Raw genomic sequence first — 22,141 nt, 5'->3', positions numbered from 1 at the left:
ATAAAATAAAATACAATGAATAAAAACAATTAAACAGTTCAATTCAGTCATAACATTTACATTCAAAGGTACCCAGTTTCTTAATCAGGGTCCTGAATTAGCCCATGGTAATCAAAGAGTTCAGCTTTAATGCACACTGTAACTCATTCCAGGCATGAGCAGCACTATATCTAAATGCACTTTTACCCAGTTCAGAGTAGACCCGTGGCACCTGGAGAATCAACCAGTCCTGAGAACGAGTCTGATAGGCTCCAACTCTCCATTCAATAAGAGATAAAATATAAGGAGGTAGCATTTTGAGAAGTGCTTTACATAAAAACAGGAACCAATTTTGGTCTCTTCTCTGAGATAGGGAGGGCCAGCCCACCTTCTTATACAGCACACAATGGTGAGTCCAAGGCTTGCCCCCTGAAAGTCAACGATTCGAATCATCTGTCAGAGACGACTGAGATTCTCTGAGTCGAGCAGTCAATGTGTATTACAATACCGGAATACATCATTATAGAATCTTACAGAAATGGAGAGTGGTTATATTACAATATTGAATTATAAATAAAATAAAGGGAATTATAAATTTAAGTGTTTATATTCTTGCAACCTGCGCGTGCTAGAAGAATTCCATGTGACAACATGTGCGGTGAACTGGAGGGAGAAGCCGAAACCTGAAGAACACTGCATAACTTGTGAATGTAAGACCACTCCCGTTAAATCATTTATTTTATAGGCCTATTATTTATTTTGTTGTGTAGGAAAAGCCTGAATACAAACGTTTGCTTTTTCATCTTATATAATTATAGGCTAATCCTAATTTGTGTTTAATTTGATTATTTATTTAGGCTCTTACACTTTCTTACACTACGCTTAGATTTATTCATTATTTTTTAGGCTGTGTTTAAAGGGAAATAGCCTACAGAAATAGAATATTCTTTTGAAGACAAGAGGTCAGTTATTATTTCAAAGCGGACAATGCCGTGAATTTATTTAAACCGTTTGCACTTATTTTCATCTAAAAGAAATCAAATCTTAAATTGTTTAATTTGTTAATCTATTATTTTTTAGATTTATTTAGATTTATATAGCCTATTAGGCTACTTTTTTGTATTTAAGAGAAACAAAAAGGGTCTCGTTGAAGACGAGACGTCAGTTATTTCAAGGCTGACAATACCGTTTATTTCAACTGTTGTTTACAAAGGCATTATTTCAACTAAAATAATTCAAATCTTAAATTGCTTCATTTGTTAGTTTATTATTTTACATGTTTGTTTAGATTTATAGGCCTATGTTAGGCTTCTTATATTTAAAGAGAAATAAAGAAGTAGCCTAGGCCCCTATCCTGTTCATTTTTAATGTTTAAAGCAAAATAAAGAAGTTATAAGAGCTAGGTTTAACCAGAAATACCTGTGTACTGTCTCATTATTCCAACAAATCCGCAAGCAGGCTAATGCATTGTCGGCAATTCAAATCATCTGGTGTCATGCAGTTGTTTTAACGGATTGATTTTAAATGCTCAAAAAAATGTTCATATGACTCTGTTGTACTTGACTATGTTAACGTGGTCTAAATCAGCACTGAAGCACATGCCAATGTACTATTTTGCCAGAAAGTCTTATAGACCTTCATATATAAAACGAGTTGTCGAATCGTCATATTGAACTGCCGAATCCGATTTGACTAAGAAAATTCTGAGTCGGTACAGCCCTAGTGAGTACGGTACCTATCTCCAGTGATGTAACTAAGGATCTTTCAAATTTATACGGGTAGGAACAGTAATTAACTGGCTTAAACCCAGATAAATACAGGTAGACTTTAAACAATCGGAGGATGGGGACAACCAGTTAAGGTTAAGATCTCCTAAAATAACCACCTCAGAGGATAGGAAGGGAGCTAGCAGTTATGCTATAGCATTCATGACATTAGCAGCTGCAGAAGGTGGGAGATAGACTGCTACCACATAGAGGCTAACTTTAGGACTTAGTTCTATTTTAGTGACTCGCAGTTCAAACAGCTTGGGAACAGAAAGACTTAGTGATTTAGTTGTATGTAGGTTATGTTTAATACAAGTTGCTACCCCACCGCCTTTTTTAGGCCTGTCACATCTAAAAACATAATATTCCTTTAGCACAATAGAATCATCTTCAATAGAACTGTTTAGCCATGTTTCAGAGAAAACAAAAACATCAGGATTAGTATCGTTGACCAACATGTCCACTAAATCCATTTTGGGAAGAATGCTGTGAATATTAAGGTGCATCAGCCCAAGCCCCTTCCTTTTTTTTTAGTCTAAGGGTGCATGCAAGGAGAGGGCCGGTTAACTGAACTAATTGGTCTACGATTTGGGAGTAGAATAATTGAAATGAGACTGCTATGTCTAACACCACTTGATCTGTACACACACTGAAGGTGTGACGAGGCCTAGAAACAGTATATAAAATAACCTGGGGTCTTTGGGTAAATTATTTGTCCAGGGAAGTTGTTGAGTCAGGGGTACATGCAAAGGGGAAAGAACCCTGGCGTCAATAACAGTCATAGTTCAATCCATGATTGATATTTCTGGACAGGATGTAGGATCCATCAGGGCTGGGATGAAGACCATTTTGCTTCAATAGCTCAGGTTGTCTCCAGAAAGAAGACCAGTTATATAAAGCCCCTGAGAAGCACACCAATTTGAGAGCCATTCGTTTAAAGAAAGGAGCCTGCTGTACATCTCATCACCTTTACGCACAGGGAGGAGCCCAGAAAAGATCACCTCTTGGCATTTTACGTGCTTGCTTGAAGGCAGAGACAATGCTCATTTTTGTAATCTCTGATTGTCTAAGGCGTACATCATTTGTTCCAACATGTATGACTAATTTGAGTAGGCTGATGAGTTTTGTGATAATAGCTTCAAGTTTGATTTGATGTCGTTAGCCCTGGCACCAGGGATAGGTAGGACAAAGGTTGGTCCAGCAGTCTCAACACTCACATCATGAATGATGGAGTCTCCAATAATGAGGCCTATAGGAGAGGGAGTTTGGCCAAAGGAGGAAGAAGCAGGGGAGAAGGTTTCCTGGTGAGGTGATAGTGGAAGAGGTGAAGTGGGAACACTGTGGGAGAGAGAATCTGATTGTTGTATGAACAGGTATGGACTGACATTGTAGCGTCTGAGGGGGGGCAGCTGTGTTTGTGATGAACAGGAATAAAGTCTAAGTCAGGGATGATTGTGGGTGCTGGGAAGAAGTGAGTGAGGCGCATGAATCAGGACATCACGATATGTGGCAGTTTGAGGTTTGGATTGTGGGCGTTGAGGGTCAAGTCTTCGAGGTGAGGGGGGAAGATTACGTTGCAGAAAATGTGGCTTCAGGTGAGAGTGCTGGGAGTTTTGGGGCCTACCAGAGTGAGGTTTGTCCTGCCGTCTGTGGGAGGAGGATTTTTCATTAGTAGAGGTGGTTGGATGAGAAGGCTGGGGTTGTGCTGCTCTGTGTAAAGGTGTGGATGGATGATGGGATCCTTGCATGGTGCTGTGCTGCTTTGTTGTGGCAGTAGGGAATTCTGGAACGGTGAGTTCTGGGGGTGGTATGGCACTAATATTTAAAGATGTCAGGGTATCATCTATAAACCTTTCAGCCTCTTGAATACAGTTAAGGTTCTTAATGCATTCTTCAAGCTCAAGTATTTCTGATGCTTGATCTGATTGGCACCTACAGCAGAGACCATCACTATTTAATTGGATGGTGGTTTTAAACCCAACCATGTTGCAGTCTTTACAGGGGGATAACAAAGGAGACATAACTAAAACAGGAAGCCAATAAAATAAAATAAAATTAATTAATTAAAAAAAAAAAAAAAATAAATAAAAAATTAAAAAATAAAATAAATCTAAGCTCTGTAGAAAATAAGTATTAGAAATGGATTTTAAAAGAAAACTAAAAAATGAAAACTAAAAAATGCCAGTTTGCACTCCCTGCAAACTGGCATTTTGTCATCAACTTTTAAGATCACCATGGTTAAGCCCCTTCTTAAAAGGAGCACCCTTGACCCGTCCATTCTCAAAAATTTCAGGCCTATTTCAAATCTCATGTTTTCGAGCAAAATCCTTGAAAAACTTGTTTTCTGGCAACTATCAGAATACTTTCATGCAATTAAACCAAGACAAAACAGAAGTCACGGTCATTGGTGATAAGACTAAGAGGGAAATGATCAATGTCACTCACCTTAAAAGCAGAGGTCTCAATGTCACCTCTCAGGCTAAAAATTTGGGTATCATATTTGACAGCAATTTGGACTTTGATGCACACATTAGAAACGTAACCAAAACAGCTTTCTACCACCTGAAACATATTACCAAAGTTAAGCCCTTCCTTTCCCGAGAAGATGCAGAAAAGTTAACACACGCGTTTATAACTTGTCGTCTGGATTATTGCAATGCGTTACTCACTGGCCTTCCCAAAAAAAGTTATTAATAAACTGAGATTGGTTCAAAATGCCACAGCCAGTGTACTCACGAACACTAAGAAATTTGAATTTTACATGTAGGTTAAGTGAGGGGTTCCAGCATGAAATATCAGTATTGGTTCAGTATTCAGAGTGCTGAACATTTTAACAAGGGCATTGACTATTGGAACTGCTGGATTCAGAAAATAAATATTTTTAATTAATCCTTGCTTGTCCGACAACATGTTCTATTCCATCAGCAGAACCGAGGGGGTAACACCTACAGTACATGGTCTACTTACAAAATTCTTCAAGCATAGGTTAATTTTGTTTGTTTCATTGAATGATTGTTTAAAATCGCATCAAATTTAAAACATTGGTCCTAGCTTACCAGGCAGTCAAGCGATCAGCCCCAGCATACCTCCACAAGATATTCAAACCCTACATGCCAGCCAGATCCCTCCGTTCTGCTACCTCAGGACGCCTGGCACCTCCCCCTCTTCGCACCTGCACTTCCAGAACACGTCTCCTGTCTGTTCTGGCCCCACGATGGTGGAATGACCTCCCTGTGGAGGTCAGAACAGCTGAGACACTGACCCATTTCAAGCGATGACTGAAGACTCACCTCTTCAGGCTGCACCTCTCCCCATCCCTCCCTACCTCCCTGTAATCTCTTAAATGACTGTGAGCTTAGGGTTGTAACTAGGTAGCTGTTTCGTAGGTGACTTAGTTAATGCACCTGTCTTAACTACTGCTTGTATTTTTTCCATAGACTGCGTTGCTGTTCTCGTTGTGTTACTGTTAATCAGTTTAACCTTCAGGGTCCAAGTTGAACTATGCGGTTGTTCCCTGCACTTGGACCGGTACTTCTCTCTAGGGTTTTCGTCATACTTGTTCCTGGTTATGGTCATACACTTTGTTGTACGTCGCTCTGGATAAGAGCGTCTGCCAAATGCCTGTAATGTAATGTAATGCAAAAAATTCAAGGTATACTCTGAATTCTAACGTTTGGTAATACAAAAAAGAAACATTAAGAATGTGTAAAACAAATTCACATTATGTGAATTTATACTCTATATGGGATCAGTTCAGTAATAAGCACAATATAATCACAAAATGTGCACAAGAATGTCTGTAATAGTAAATGTTACACAAGTATTAATAAAATAATTTAAAAAATGTAATTATATATAAAGCTCAATTCTGCAGTATATTTGGCCAACGAATACATTCAGCAATGATAATGGCTTTCAGTCACCAACATCTTGATAATACTTTGTGTACAATATGAAGGCATGAGCTGTTATGCATGTAAATTTTGATAGAATGCCGAAGGAATGATCCATTCTGGGTACATCTTTGCAGAGCCAGTAACCACAGTCATCCTGGTCATGTGACAAAGGCACAGTCATGTGACCTGAGTTCTTGAGGAGAGTTTATGTTCACTGGTTTTAATAAATACTCTTAAATGTATCATCCAGTGAAGGAAATGTTTGGTTCATACCGCTTGATGATTACTTTGCAGACAATCTGCTGTTTAAAGTTAAAGCAAAAACACAGAAAATGATCACACGTTAAAAGAAATGTCCAAATTTACACTGAATAACCAGCATTGGTCCACAGTTTATGAAGCAAGATATCTTCCTGGTTTATTTTCACATGTCCAGTTTTCGAAGTGTGCTGTAGAGAACACAGTCTTCCTTCACAGATGCTGCTGGTGACCTGGAGAAAACAGCACATGTAGACTCTATTAAGTCACAGACATTCTCATTCTCATTTCAGTCAATCCTGCCTGAGCCTTTATCACATTTAGACACACCTTGCAACATGAAGCACAAGCAGAAGCTTTAGCCACAGAACAGTAATATGGAATTTTGGAAAACATTACATCACTGTGATGTCATAGGCTGAGGTCACCCAGCAGGGAGATGAAAAGAGAAGAAAGTTGACAAGCAGAACAAGCCAAATGATGAATCTAGATCAGCGGAACATCCAGTCCCCGTGTTACCAAGTTCTTCTTTTGACCAGGCAGAGAAGTTCTTAACAAAGCAGCAGCGAGAGATTGCAACATTTTAAAATACTTGAACAGGGCTTTGGGACTGCAACAAACAAACAACCAAAATACAGAAATAGTGTGCATCAAGGCAACACCCGGTCCTGCAAACATATCAATATATAAACTGTTACAGGTGTACTGCGAAGTATTGGAATCTCAGAAATGCACATTTGCATTTTTCTCTGAAATGCTCATTTGTATTTTGTGTCCAGGGTTTGTTCTGTTGATGCTTACATGTCCAAGTGTTATAGATGTACGTTTTTTGGCTATCATTAATATTAATATTAATATTAATATTAATTCTAATATTGTACACGCTGATGATAGAATCTAAATAATACTTTATGTTTTTTTCCAATATAAATCACAGCACAACCATCTCAGCTCTCCCCAGTGAGACACTCTGGTCTGTCCAGTGAGACACTCTGTTCTATTAATCAGTGAGAAGCTCTGGTTTATCCAGTGAGACACTCTGGTCTATCCAGTGAGACACTCTGGTCTATCCAGTGAGACACTCTGGTCTGTCCAGTGAGACACTCTGGTCTGTCCAGTGAGGGTCGTTCTCCTGCTGACTCCATAGAGGCCTCGTCTGGCTCCAGTCAGAGAGAGCAGTCTATGATAAAAGCTGCTGGAGAGAGATAATAGACCTGACACAGCGACAGTCAGCACAGGTAGTATAAAGGTGGGATATTCTCACCTGGGGGCAGCACTGGAGGGGCGGAACTGGATGCTGGCGTACTGAACGCCCTCCTCACACTGGGGGAGTGGCTTTTGAACAGTGGAGGGTAGAAGCTCTTCCTGGTTGCGGGTGTTAGCGGGCTGAACAGAGGCGTAGAGGGGAACTTCACTGTCGTCTCTGTCCGTACCCTGTGTTCCAGTGTGACTCATTGCCATCCCTGAGACGTTGCCAAAAATGGGGCTTTTATTCCCCTGCAGGGTAAAGAAAAGAGGCAGGAGAAGGATGGGAAAGATCCACAGAAAGGTCCTGTTCATTTCAGTGAGCTCCTCAGAGCTGGAGTGAGCTACTCGCCCCCATTAACTCCAAAACATCAATTTAACCTGATATAAAAAAATCAGCTAATGAATCAATGTTTCATTTCAAATAAATGCCATCAGCAGAACCAGACATTCAGATGTAATACACTTAATACAATTTATTTTGTCTCTAACATGACCAATTTTTCAGTGGGTTTTCTTAAAATCTTGGAAAGATTTCAAACTGAAATACTCATTCATATATTCATTTCAAAGTATATATTTTCAATAACCAATAGCAAGGACACCTTCATCACAACAATAATCTCTTTGTATTTATTCACTGAAATCAGGTGAATACAACACATAAAGTGCAAGTCACTCTCCCTGCCTCTGTATGTAATGAACAGATTATTATATGTACAAAAGCAGTATTGTACGGTGTAGCACGTTTCTGTCATATACTACAAACCCATTTGAGAAACCGAAACTGTCCTTTATAGGGGAATACACATATTTAACTCCTGAAATATTTCCATTAAGCATGTCAACTCACTGAAAAATGACACAGAGATCATAACCTCTGTACATAATCTAATAAACCTTCAAGGCCATTTGGCACACACTGCTCTGCTTTCTAATTATTTGTAAGAAAGGTGCTATATAAATAAATAAATCATGTCTTTTGTATTGCATGATTACTGTTATAAAGCATTATGAGTGTTAAACAGTCTTCATAACTCTAATTATACTGTATTATGAGCAGACTATAAGGCATTATAAGTAGTATATAATGGATTATAGACAGGCATCATAGAAAGTGTTATTGAATTTCAGTTTTTACTTAAACAATGTATACAAATAAAATTATATTACATCCATAGATAAATACATGTATGCAAATATGCAGATGATTTCATTGACTCACCTGCCTGCCCCCTTCTGTCTCATTTGTTGATTTTCTCCTCCTGATTATTCAGAAAAAAAAAATAAATATAAAAAGTAAATCTACCTTCTGACAAATATTTAAAGAACCCCCTTTTGTGCAAACAACAATTTGCATTTGTTTGAATGATGTGTATTGCTGAGGCAATAGTGCCCATGTATGTGTATATCTTTTATTATTCAGATGTCATTTGGTCACAGGAAATGAGCTTGAGTTATGAGAAGCTTCTTCCTGCCCAGTAAATGTAGATCTGCTTTATTCAAACCAACACTGGAGCCCAAGGGCAAATTGATGCGTTTGACAACACTTCATTATGGCCTGCAGCTGTCCACATGATTCATATTAAGAACAAGCTTATCATACAGGTTTGTTAAACTTATTGAGACACTAAAATGCATCAGTAAGGGTTTATGAAAAGTTCACATCGCAATAAAACAAAATGACTAATAATGCAGTGGTTTAAGCACTAATCAGACATTAGAGGGGGGGTATGGCATCAGCATGATGTAATGCAGTTAGTGCACGGGAACACCATTTTACAGAAATGTGCGCTTGTTTAAAACTGTGAGTCTAAATCAGACATACAGTAATTCACACTGGAGTGACAACAAACCGACTCATTTACAACCACGTACCTCAGGCACACAACACCCAGAAACACAAGAGCCAAAATGGCAGCCACTCCCACAGCTGCACCCGCGATCACTGACTGACCTCCTAAGCAAAGTCAGAGAGATGTACCCGTGTCAGTTATGCTATAGTAGTGTTCATTTCACAACAAGCCTCACCAATGTCTGTAAGGTGAAAGTTTATAAATGCATTGATATACCCATCTGTGCTTATCTTTAATAGAACTTATTGTACATCTGAATTTTACATCAACATGGGCATGGTGACACTTTTTGTGACACTGCGCTATCATCTATTGTGATCCATTTCGGATTGTAACACCAATATCATGATCAGCATTGCTTTGTAGCCTCAGGATCATAATCAGTATCATGTAAAATATCGTATCAAATATGTTCTGGTCCTACCTTGCACTGTGACCAGTATAGCAGAAGCATTCTGAGCTCCAAGTCTGTTCTGTGCCTCACAGTAGTACCGTCCTCTGTTCCAGGATCTAAAGTTAGAAAAGTTCAAACTCTGTCCAGATCCTGCCAGCCAGACTCCAGTGTCATTCTTCTTAAACCAGGTGTAGTTCTGCACTGGTGGGTTGGCATCACTGCTGCAGGTCAGAGTCACTGAACTGCCCTCCACTATTTCACCAGAGGGGCTCACTGCTACTGAGGTGTTCTTGGGAGGATCTGAAAGAGAAAATAATAGGTCCTGCAGTTTTATATAGATCTCACACTTACCACATGTTTCCTTTTCCTCAATGTTTCCAATATATCATTTTGTTTGACTGCTATTATTGCAATGTCATCTTTCTTTCAATTTTTAGAATGAAACCCGCTATCGTTTCTAAACATAATAACTTCCATTTCCTAATCATTATCTGCGGGTTGCTCTTCTGTCCAGTTCTCATGTCTTTTAAAGGTACATTAAAGTACAACTGCATCACCGCTTTTTCAATATGAGTAACAAATGAGACTCAGTAAAGTTAAATGTATGAGTTTGTCTTCAAATACTCACATCTCACACTGAGAGTCACTGCTGGGGACGGGAGATTCTCATGGCCTCTTACTGCACAGGAGTAGCTGCCTGTATCTCCACTGCTGGCTTTGAACTGAAGGTAGTTATGATTTTCATATTTCTGGGTGGTGTTTTGTAGAAATTGTCCATTCTTGTACCAGATGAATGTTTGGCTGCCAGTCAGGTCAGTGCAGGTGATTTTACAGGTTAGTGTCACACTTACTCCCTCACTCACTGTGCTAGGTTTAATTTCAACCTTTACACCTGAGTGAGAAGAAGAAATACAATAAAACAATATATTGAGTTATTCAACAAAATTCCACATTGTACAGCACCCACAATAAATGTATGAATGCATATTACTGTCAATGGTCCAGTTTTTCATTTCAATTAAAGATTGAAGTCAACTGAGACCCCAAAATCTCAATCTGTCTGATAATGGAATGCTTGTTCTCTCAGAAGAATTAGTTCTTGTGCATAAATGAATGTAAAATACACAAATGTGACCTCAAACACTCACATCTCACACTGAGAGTCACGGCGGGGGAAACAAGATGCTGATTGCCGTTTACAGCACAGGAGTATCTGCCCGTATCTCCACTTCTGGCTGTGAATTTAAGGATTCTATAGGGCTGGTAGATCCTGTTGCCACCAGTCAGAAGCTGCTCATTCTTGTACCAGATGAAGCTGTTGCTCCCAGTCGGGTAAGTGCAGGTTGCTGTACAGGTCAGTTCCACTGTCTCTCCCCCTGACACTGTGTCAGAATTTATATCCACCTTCAAACCTGAGTGGGTTAAAAAAGAAAACAGAATGTAACTCAACACACTTCTATTCTCCAGTAGAATATCCAGCAAGGTGATAAAAATGATTTTTTTTAACAGGCATAATGTGCACTAATAATATCAATAGCAAACGGAAACGTGAGTAGAGAATTGATGGTCACTAAGCGAATGAGAGTGTCATGGTTCTGTGTTTCTATCTCTGTTTTCCCTGTTGGGCCACCAGATGGCAGCACTTCTGTTTTGTGTCCTGCTCATTCCCCTGTTGGTTAATTGTATTATTGCTTTCGATTATTTTATTATTGTCTCGTTATTTAACCACCGTCCCCACCTGCCTCTCGTTTTCCCTTCCCTCTGGTTTGATTGTTCTTTGAGTTCACCTGTGTCTTGTTACCCCCGTCTATTTCAGTTCTTTGTCCCCTTGCCTCGGGTGCTGGTTCCTTGTGCTTGTTTCCGACTTGTGCTTGTTCCTGACCTGTATGTATCTTGCGTTTCTTTTATGTGTTTGCCTGTGTGTTCCACATGCCTGTACCCTGCCTGCCTGTGTTCTGTTCTGTGTTATTTTGTTCTTAAGAATTTTTTTGAGTTTGTTGTTTTCTTTTAAAAATTATTTGGTGGCTGATAAAGGGTGATACCGCCAACTACAGGGCATTGTATTATCTCATAAAAAACATGTTTTCAATGCACAAAAATGCCAAGTTACTCACACATACAAAGCACTGTCTATAACTCATTCATTCAAACTGGCTAAATCTAGGCCTGCCATTAGAAGTATTGATTTCAAAATGATGCCAAGTTACTGTACTACGGACTATATAGGCTATCTTGCCACACCGAAATTAAAAAAGCTGTATTCCAAAGCAATGCTACCCAATGTTTTCTTAACAAAGGAGGCACTTGACAATTCAGACATGCCTGCGTCTTTTATCATCTGGCAATGTAGCACCTTACGCCTTTGCACTATACAGAAATGTACGATGTTGTGCTTGGACAGCATGGTTGGACAGGCCAATCTGCTTCTTGGGCGGGCCGAATGCTACACTGTATCACTACAATGGAAATGTAGGTATAGAGCCTAGCCAATCAGAGATCAGAGGTTTTTGGATAAGGCATTATAATCTGACTGCATGTTCTTCCCCCTTTCAGCTTTAACAGACAGGCTGCAACATTTAGAATTATATGCATTGGCTATTTTCACTGAAAATGCTGCCCATCCAAGCCATTCTAAATGACAGTACAGAATTACTCACACAGCACTTTGAGATTTATATCCTGCAGTGTGATGGTTTTAATGGTGTAACTGTCCTCTGGTCCTCCTGTCTCTGAGGATACAGCTCTATTATTCTTATACCAGGTGTATCGCTGCACTGGTGGGCTGGCATCACTGCTGCAGGTCAGAGTCACTGAACTGCCCTCCACTATTTCACCAGAGGGGCTCACTGATACTGGGGTGTTTTTAGGAGCATCTGAAAGAGAAAAGGTCCCGCAGTTTTACTGTGCAGTTCAAAGTAAATGCAAGTTCATTGTGAATTAAATAAAATAAAATAATATTTGAATAAAAATTCACACATTAAACATTCTCATATATCTGTAAGGATAGAATGGACAATTACAAATGTGTATTATAATGACATTTTGTTTGACGGCTATTATTCAAATGCAATCTTTCCAATAAGGGCATTTTAGGATTACCTTGATCCGACATCGTTTGTAAACACAATAATTTCCATTACCTAATCACTATCTGCAGGTTGCTCTTCTGCCCTGTTCTCATGTCTTTTAAAGGTACATTAATGTTCAACTGCATCGTCACTTTTTCAAAATGAGTTACGTTGTTATGAAATATTTGGTTGTCATTCCGTTTTAAATTACTAACGCTGGTTTTGCGATAAGGGATGAATACCGCATGAGGGCCCCCTGGTGGCCACAGGGGCCCTAAGCAGCCGCTTAGTTCGCTTATGCCTCGGGCCGGCCCTGCATGCATTATTTCCCAATAAAACAGAATGTGGGCAGACACTCACATTTCACATTGACTGCAGGGGAAGTGACTCCTCCTGTAGCACAGGAGTAGAGATCTGTATCATCAGTGCTGGCTACACTGAGGGAGTATTTATACTCATAGGGCACAACTTTTCCATTCTTGTACCAGGTAAAGGTAGGGCTGCCACTCAAAGTGCAGGTGCTGCTACAGGTCAGTGTTACACTCTGTGCCTCATTCTCTGTCACTTTCACCTGAAGACCTGCACACAAGAATCAACATGATAAAAAGACCATTCTGTTTCTATTAGAAAATAATTAGGAGTACTGCCAGTTAATAGTATAAAAAGAAAGTTTAGAATTACCTGTAACTGTCAACGAGACTCCAGGCAGACCAGTATATTTTCCACCATAACGGTCGGTCAGGAACTTGAAGCGATATATTGCTGAATCACTTTCTCTCAGCTGGTTTATTCTGAAAGTGCAGTCACTGTTCTTATTCCCCAGGTACTCCACACGGACAGAGTACTCTGGGTCATTGGACAGGTCTTTACCCTCCTGTTTACTGTTCCAGTTGTAACCCGTTAGAAAAAATAGCAACGCTTTAAAAGGGTCCTGTAGCTTTAAGGAAGAGAGGCTCCCTACCGAACGGGTTAGGAGGACTTGTTCTGCATCCCTCATTAGTTTTATTGGCTGTAACAGGTAGTAATGTTTTAAGATTATTCTGGAAAATAGTTAGCCCCGCCCACTCCCAAGGACTTGGTTGAGACTGTCCGTCGCACAGGAGAGAGTGCACAGCAAGAGGGGAGAACGGGAGAGAGAAAAAGACGATCAGAAGTAGAAAATCATAATCATTAATTTAAGCAGTGAACTTAAAGAGCAGCTCCTTAAATGACCCAGGGACCAAATATTCTCCAGATCGCACACTTCATTTTCTTTCCTTGGGATCTTGGCAAGTTTAAATATTAAATTTTTACCAAAGTATCGTAACTGTAGCAGCAACACGTGTGCTATTAACTCCGTGTTCCTTGAAAATAGCGTTAGCCACACGTGGTATGTATAGCTATTGAGTTTCTCTCACATAAAGTTGAATGTTGTTATTTGAAAGCGTGAATGGTACTGTTATAGTAGTTCTATCATACGTGTATGAATGTGCCATGTAATATGTATATGAATGTGCCCTGCAATAACCTTGTGTTGGAGTTAGCTAATGCAGTACTATTAGAAACCATGCACTAGCACTTAGCTAGTGCACAAAATTGGTGTATGATGCAGCCGTATCTTCCATTGTGCATGACAATGCAAGAGGGTTAGTTCACATGCATTTAAATTATTTTACAATCAACTAATGATTTACTTGATTGTTAAAGGTTTATTGCCATATATTTATATTGAGTTCATGGTTTAAAAATTATTTGCTATAGTTACATGGAAAATACCTTGATCATAATTCATGATAAATGGTTAAAGAGCGATAGAATATTTGATAAAAGGAAACTGTACAGTCGAGCATTTATAAAGAGTACTAGTTGGTTTATTGGTAACACTTTTACACTTTTGAGGTTACAATAATGCCTTAAAGAAAAGAACTAAGATTGAGAAAAGTATGCAGATGTTATAATAGCCTGTTATCATACAGGCTGGGTTTTTTGGATACCCTAGAAGAAACCTGTGAACCTAGGATTCCCTCCCTGATGAGGGAGATGGCGAGCCGACCAACTTGATTCATCTTCATCCACTTGAGGAAGGACCCCCTGATACCCCTTGTTTCTCCCAGCCCCACTCTGGTGTGGTAGGATTGTGATTGAGAAATTACATAATTTTATTTGATACTTAATTTTTTTTAAAAAGGCTGCACCCAGCCAACAAAACTGACTTGAAACTAACTAAATTGAACTAAACCAGACTGAACAGAAGACATTCAGAACTTAATGGACAGTGAATACAGTTACAGCACTCAGGACATTGATATGAAGACAAATGAATGTGGTTGAATGTGATAAGTAAATGCTGGCTTTACATGTTGTCATTACACTTTCTTTAATACAGTTCTAACCATTTTGCACTTACTTTCTGGCTCCGGTTGTTCATTGTGTCCATCTCATCATTCATAACCTCTCCTTGCGAACCTAGCTTTAACCCGAAAATATTTACCTACTGCTAACTGACCTTTACGTGGGTTACACAGTCATATATAACCCAGAATGTTTTCTGCACTGTGAGAGATGTGGGAAATAAGTAAGTGCAGCTCATGTCTACTGAAGACCCCTTTAAGGCACAGATTCTCTCAGGGGTGTAAGTCACTCCCCATCCTCTCTGGCTCAGAACACCTGAAAATCACACACACACACACACACACACACACACACACACACACACACACATGCAGACACACATATACGCACATACACACACACATGCGCACACAAATGCGCACACATACACACGAACACATGTATACATACACATACATACACACACACATGCGCACACATACGCAAATGCACGCACACACTCACACACACACACTGCTCAGAAATCCTTTAAAACACAGATGTGATGGCAAAATGACAGATAAGGGATTCAATTAACAAAACTTTAAAACAAGTGCACCTAACTTCTCCAAAACAATGGAACATCAATAATTGTTCTTGTACTTCAATACTAACTGATGTCAGTAGATGGCAGTAGCCTCCGATCAATGTGAGATTCGGTCCTTCATGCACATTATTAGTTGCATTTCAATGCTTATACTTCATAAAGATGATTTTTACTACATACAGCTGATTGGATTATTGTATCTTTCACATTTCACAGAAATTAAATAGATGCCCACATGTGAATAAAATGGAATTCATATGAATATTATTTTATTTATTTCATTCTATTCTTTTTTTTGGGGGGGGGGGGGGGGGAGGGGGGGGGTTTGCAGGCAAAACATGATGGCTATATAAAGAGGTTCAAGGTTCACAGTGCTATACAATGCTCAAATAAATCATAATATATTGATAGACATAATAAAACAATGTATGTAAAGAAAACAAACACAAAGATGCATTATTTCAAACAGCTAACCCGACAGAAAGTAAAAATGGGGTCAATACAACAAGGCAATGTAAAATGTAAAGCTAAAACACTGTTTTAAAAGATGTTGGACCTTGCTTTTAAAAGTGACCTGAGTTTGGAGATTACAATCTGCATTAATCTGCATTATAATCTTCCCATTCAATGTGAGAGAGCCTTCCCAGACGACATTCTGTCATAAAATTCCTACCTGCTCCTCTGAATTCAACAGCAAATTAGTAAAAATACTGCATATCTCTCTGATATCTAATGGTGAATTTCTATAATCATGTCTTCTCAGTGATGATTGATTCCCAGATGCTTTTGCATTACAAACATTTACCTTGTGCACACCATGATAGTAAAGAGTGCAAAAGCTGCTGTGATTCCAACAACCGTCCATACAAGCGCTGTCATATCTCCTGCTGTAAATAAGCAGACACAGCATTTCAATTAACATTCATATAGCAGAGACTACATTCCAGAGTCGTGTAAAATAAGTGCATGCATAAATGTAGGGAGGTCAATGCAACACTCAGAAAATCAACTCAATCTCCATTAAAATACGTTATGTGAGTAGACCAGCAAAACAATAATTAAAAACAGATATGAGCGTGCATTCCATAATTCCCCAAAATATATGAACAATCTTCAAAATTGTGTAGATGTACTTAAGGTGGTATAAATCAAAAAGAAGCAAATAACCTGAATTACATAAGAAATACAAACATGCAGATACACATGAAATCTCTTTTGCAAGGGGGACCTGGCCAACAAGACTTAGCTACACCTAACAAAATGTACAAACATCAAATGTGGAACGAGACAGAGGTGTAACATTAATTAAAAGTAGAGAAGAGGTCAAAAGAGGTTAAAAGCAGGAGCATACTACGGTCACAGAGTCATGAATTGCGAGTTTAAAGTCCAGAATTGAAATTAATTTATCAAGCGGGACACATTTATGAATGTGTCCCTGGTGCATCTGATGAAGCTTTGGTTTGTCCATTTTAGTGGGATCTTAAATTTTAACAGTATGCTTGACTGTTCCATACTGGAACTGAGTTCACTTGGTCTGAGAATGAAAAGAGCTTCTTACTGGTTGGGTGGGGGGGGGGGGGGTTCAGGCAGGTGCCTATATCCTTCCCTGGACTCCGCACCAACCAAAACTGACCTTCATCCCTATTCATAGAGTATTTAAGAGTAAGAGAGCTGATCTCAGATCATGTTTCCTCTCTTCATATCCAAGCTTTATCCATAATGGCCAAAAGGCAAAACTGATCCTAGATCAGACCTATTCTCTGAGACGCTTTATGAACCATAGAGTTGTACTTGGAGGTTCTGGGCAAGTGAGTCATGCTTTCTAATCTGGATGATGGTTACTGTGGTCTGGGCCATACAGTGTAGTGAGTGAAACTATGACTCAGATACTATGACTCCAGGGGTGAGAAAGTAAAGCCCTGCCATGTGTTTCTTCTGCCCATGAACTCATCCAGCTGATTTCACTAATTAGTTATTGCTCCTGGCTGAAGAGTTGTGCTAATGAGCAAATCCTGGTGATTGGAACAAAATATTTGGGGACGACTTTTACTTTCTCTCTGCTCTGACTACCACAATAAGATTAAATATGCAAGCGATCAATAACAGATCCTAAAACAGGAACAATCACCTTTGATCAAAACAATGACATATGTCTCCTCATCACGTGTCACTCACTGTGTCTATTGATTGACATGCCAGCAGATGTCTGATCTCCATGTGTGTTCAGTGCCACACAGTAGTACTGTCCAAAGCTCCAGGACGTAAAGTTGGAAAAGCTCACAATCCGTTCTGATCCCGTCTGCAAGACTGCAGGTCCAGGAAATAAAACATATTTTCTAAGTGTTTATTTTATCTCCATGTGCAATACATTCATATATCTTTAAATAAATGAACATGATCATTTTCCTTCTCACTCCTCATCATTTTATCTGTTAAAATGCTAGTATCATACATGCATAGTTTATCGGAATTGTGATTTATTTTTAATAAATATTTTAATAAAATTAATCTCTCCCTAATTTTTTTATAATTTGTAGGACAATTTACCACCTGTGTGTGCGTAAAGAAGACTGCAGTAAAGGTAGTGATGCTATTGCAGTGCACCTGCCTGTGAGCCTGTACCTATGGTCCAAACTGACTCTCAGTCACAGTCAAAGACTCTGGAGCCCGTTGTGAGATGTTATTTACTGCATGTCATCGTCTACGGTTCCATTATGACCATTTCCCACAATGACCTGTGGCATTAAAGACCTTCCAAAAGAAGGCTACACTAGGAGACTTGCTACCCGGGCACTACATAGACAGATAAATGCACGCATTCATATACCATATGTGACTCTGCATAGAAAGTGTGTGCTAGAAGCACAACGTTAACATTAGTACACATTGTATGTTTGCTATAACGTGTACGTATGGCAGGCAGGCTGTCCACGAATCAGCCAATGGCATTCCTGCCGTTCAAGTGACAGTGTCAAGAAACGAATAACTTACAAGGGGACTGCTTAATAAAATCGTGAGATAAATTTACTCAGAACTGGAAAATAAATTCTGGCCGTACCTTGTATTAAGACCAGTAGAGCAGAAGCACTCTGATCTCCAAGTCTGTTCTGTGCCTCACAGTAGTACTGTCCTCTGTTCCAGGATCTAAAGTTAGAAAAGTTCAAACTCTGTCCAGATCCTGCCAGCCAGACTCCAGTCTCATTCTGCTTAAACCAGGTGTAGTTCTGCACTGGTGGGTTGGCATCACTGCTGCAGGTCAGAGTCACTGAACTTCCCTCCACTATTTCACCAGAGGGGCTCACTGATACTGAGGTGATCTTGGGAGCATCTAAAATCAATAGAGAAATGTGTTAAATTCCATATAATTTCTCAATCACTGTGATTTGTCTCAAATGGATTGAGAACAATTTATTGCAAAGGAAAGATTATAATGAAGCTGAAATATCACACTGCAAATGTCTTTGTTTCGAAATGAGTAGAATATACTGCATCCTTTTATGGGGGTTGGTAAATGGCCTTGAGACACAGGTTAGAAAATAATAATGGCAGTATTTAGACAAAAAAATAGAAAAAGAAACACACAATCCTGTTTTCTTGGTTTATTAAGAGTAACTATTACTTGGTATAAAACATCTACTGTACATATGGTATGTTTGTTTGCCCTGTGCAAACTCAGAATGACTACTCGTTTAACTTATGACATGTCCGTATCATCTGGCTTACTCATCATGTTAAATTAATTATATCTTTATAAGATTTTCCCTCCACTGGCCAGTGTGACTGCTTTACTCAGTGTCTTACTGCTGTGATGTTTCCCAAAGACACTCAGGAGATCTTGACTCTCTGTTCTCTGTGTTTGAAGCTGAGATGCACTGATATACTCACACTGCACATCAAGATGTTTAGGAGGAGATCTGTTTGTCCCAATCCCATTCTGTGCCTGACAGTAGTATTCTCCTGCATCCTGCAGTGTGATGCTTTTAATGGTGTAACTCCATTTTGATCCTCTCCATTGCAATGTTGATCCAGTCCTCCTATACCAGATGTAATTCTGCACTGGTGGGTTGGCATCGCTGTTGCAGGTCAGAGTCACTAAACTGCCCTCCAGTATTTCATCAGAGGGGCTCACTGATACTGAGATGTTTTTGGGAGAATCTGAAAAAGAAAATAACATGTCCTGCAGTTTTAATGAAAAAAGTCACACTGAGGTATTCTTGGGAGCATCTAAAATCATTAGAAAAATATGTTAAATTCCATATAATAACTCACTCACTGTGATGCATCTCAAAGCACTAGCAGATACATTTATTTCCAAGGGGAGTTCATAATTGAGCTGAATTCTCACAATGTGAGACATGCAGTATATTTTTAGCATGTTCACCAATAATGATAACTTCATTCTGTTAAAGTTCAACTGCTACATGTGATATTTTTTTTCCCTGTGCAAATTCAAAAAGACAACATGCTTTACTTAAGACATGTCAGTGTGTTCAGGCTCATCATTCTCCTCCACTGGCCAGTGTGACTGCTTTACTCAGTGTCTTACTACTGTGAAGTTGCCCAAAGACACTCAGGAGATACTGACTCTCTGCTCTGTGTGTCTGAAGCTGAGATGCACTGATATACTCACACTTCACATCAAGACGTTTAGGAGGAGATCTGTTTGTCCCAATCCCATTCTGTGCCGTACAGTAGTATTCTCCTGCATCCTGCAGTGTGATGGTTTTAATGGTGTAACTGTCCTGTGGTCCTCCTGTCTCTGAGGATACAGCTCTATTATTCTTATACCAGGTGTATCTCTGCACTGGTGGGTTGGCCTCACTGCTGCAGGTCAGAGTCACTGAATTGCCCTCCACTATTTCACCAGAGGGGCTCACTGATACTGAGACGCTCTTCGGAGGATCTGAAAGAGAAAATAACAGGTCCTACAGTTTTAAATAAAAGTCACACAGAGGTATTCTTGGCAGCATCTAAAATATTAGAAAAATGTGCTCAATTCCATATAATTTCTCACTCACTGTGTTGCGTCTCAAAACACTAGCAGACACATTTATTTCAAAGTAATGTTTATGATAGAGCTGAAATCTCACAATGTGATGTGGAGGAGTGGTGTGGTTAGGGCGCCATCTGCAGGCGGAGTGGGAGCAGTATAGCTGGCCTACAACCACACCTGTTTGCAGTTACAATTGATTGGTAATGGTTTATATGCTCTGCCTGCAGTGAGACTGGGGTGCTGGAATGATAGACGCACGCGGGAGCGGCATGCCATCTAATCCCCGTCCTTATCATCTGTGTTTTGTTTTGGTAAATGGTAAATGGACTGCATTTATATAGCGCTTTTATCCATAGCGCTTTACAATTGATGCCTCTCATTCACCAGAGCAGTTAGGGGTTAGGAGTCTTGCTCAAGGACACTTTGACATGCCCAGGGCGGGGTTTGAACCGGCAACCCTCCGACTACCAGGCAATCGGTCTTACCTCCTGAGCTATGTCACCCCCCGTTTTGTTGTATTTTTGTTTCCGTGTTTTTGGTATCGAGCGCACAATAAAGACTTGGTGCCTCTAACAATGACGGATTGTGTGGTTTGTGGGGAAAAGGACTGCAGAACCTGTTACAGTAAATATCCCAGTATATGATGCTTTGTTACAAAATGAACTGGATATACTGTAGCTTTTTATGGTAGTTGGTAAATGACACAGCAGAATCAAGTTTTCAATAGTGACAGAAGTATTTAGATATGTCTTTTTAGCATCTTCATTAATAATGATAACTTCATTTTGTTAAGTTGAACAGCTGCTTGTGGTACTTTTATTGCCCTTTGCAAACTCAAAATGACTACACGTATTACCTAAGACATGTCAGTATGATCAAACTCATCACTGTATGATAATGTAATTATATCTGATTTCTCCTCCACTGGTCAGTGTGACTGCTTCACTCAGTGTCTTACTGCTGTGAAGTTGACCAAAGACACTCAGGAGATACTGACTCTCTGCTCTGTGTGCCTGAAGCTGAGATGCACTGAAATACTCACACTGCACATCAAGACGTTTAGGAGGAGATCTTTCTGTCCCAATCGCATTCTGTGCCTCACAGTAGTATTCTCCTGCATCCTGCAGTGTGATTCTTTTAATGGTGTAACTGGATCCTCTCCATGAGAGTTCAGCACTATTATTCTTATACCAGGTATATCTCTGCTCTGGTGGGTTGGCATCACTGCTGCAGGTCAGAGTCACTGAACTGCCCTCCACTATTTCACCAGAGGGGTGCACTGATACTGAGATGCTCTTGGGACGATCTGAAAGAGGGAACAATAATTTGTAGTTTCATGTGAAATTTAAACCTGACTCAGGCAAACATAGTGTTTTCAAATCATTGCATCATAGCATGTTTTCAGGTATCGAAATTTCATCCAGTTCTTTAGTGTCATTACATTTACATGCAGCGTAATATAATCTGTACAATTTCGTGGAAAATTATGGCTGAAATCTTTCAAATATGTGAGATTTGAAGAATTTTGAAAATCACAAATATTGACGACCACACAAGATTGCCTAGCACTCACAAATCACATTAAGAGCCACTGCAGGGGAATGAAGCTCATAGCCTTTCACAGCACAGGTGTAGCTGCCTCGGTCTTCACTGCTGGCTGTGAACTGGTGACTCTGATCAGTGAAGGACAGAGGAGATTCGTCCCTGTACCAGATGAAGGCTGGGCTGCCAGTCAGAGTGCAGGTGGTGCTACAGGTCAGATTCACACT

The 22,141-nt window shown here is 39.6% G+C and overlaps 1 protein-coding gene and 1 long non-coding RNA gene across 2 annotated transcripts in view; both read right to left on the bottom strand.

Moving 5' to 3' along the window:
- The window catches only part of LOC118232142 (basement membrane-specific heparan sulfate proteoglycan core protein-like), a 1,449,502-nt gene that overhangs the window by 14,312 nt on the left and 1,413,049 nt on the right, over window positions 1-22,141 (bottom strand). The window contains exons 17-22 of the mRNA XM_035426794.1: window positions 10,543-10,806; window positions 10,023-10,286; window positions 9,425-9,694; window positions 9,023-9,104; window positions 8,370-8,409; window positions 7,164-7,396 (exon numbers count right to left, since the gene is read on the bottom strand). Of these exons, the coding sequence (XP_035282685.1) occupies window positions 7,164-7,396; window positions 8,370-8,409; window positions 9,023-9,104; window positions 9,425-9,694; window positions 10,023-10,286; window positions 10,543-10,806 (1,153 nt within the window). The remainder of the gene's footprint in view (window positions 1-7,163; window positions 7,397-8,369; window positions 8,410-9,022; window positions 9,105-9,424; window positions 9,695-10,022; window positions 10,287-10,542; window positions 10,807-22,141) is intronic.
- Window positions 15,683-18,810, bottom strand: LOC118232395. The gene is made up of 3 exons (XR_004766278.1): window positions 18,438-18,810; window positions 17,555-17,686; window positions 15,683-16,266 (listed from the first exon to the last, which is right to left on the bottom strand). It is a non-coding gene; the product is annotated as an uncharacterized LOC118232395 (long non-coding RNA).

The sequence above is a fragment of the Anguilla anguilla genome, chromosome 1 (assembly GCF_013347855.1).
Source record: "Anguilla anguilla isolate fAngAng1 chromosome 1, fAngAng1.pri, whole genome shotgun sequence".
Classification (NCBI taxonomy): Eukaryota; Metazoa; Chordata; class Actinopteri; order Anguilliformes; family Anguillidae; genus Anguilla; species Anguilla anguilla.
Note: the sequence above shows the minus strand (reverse complement) of the source record. Positions and strands in the feature narration are given on the sequence as shown.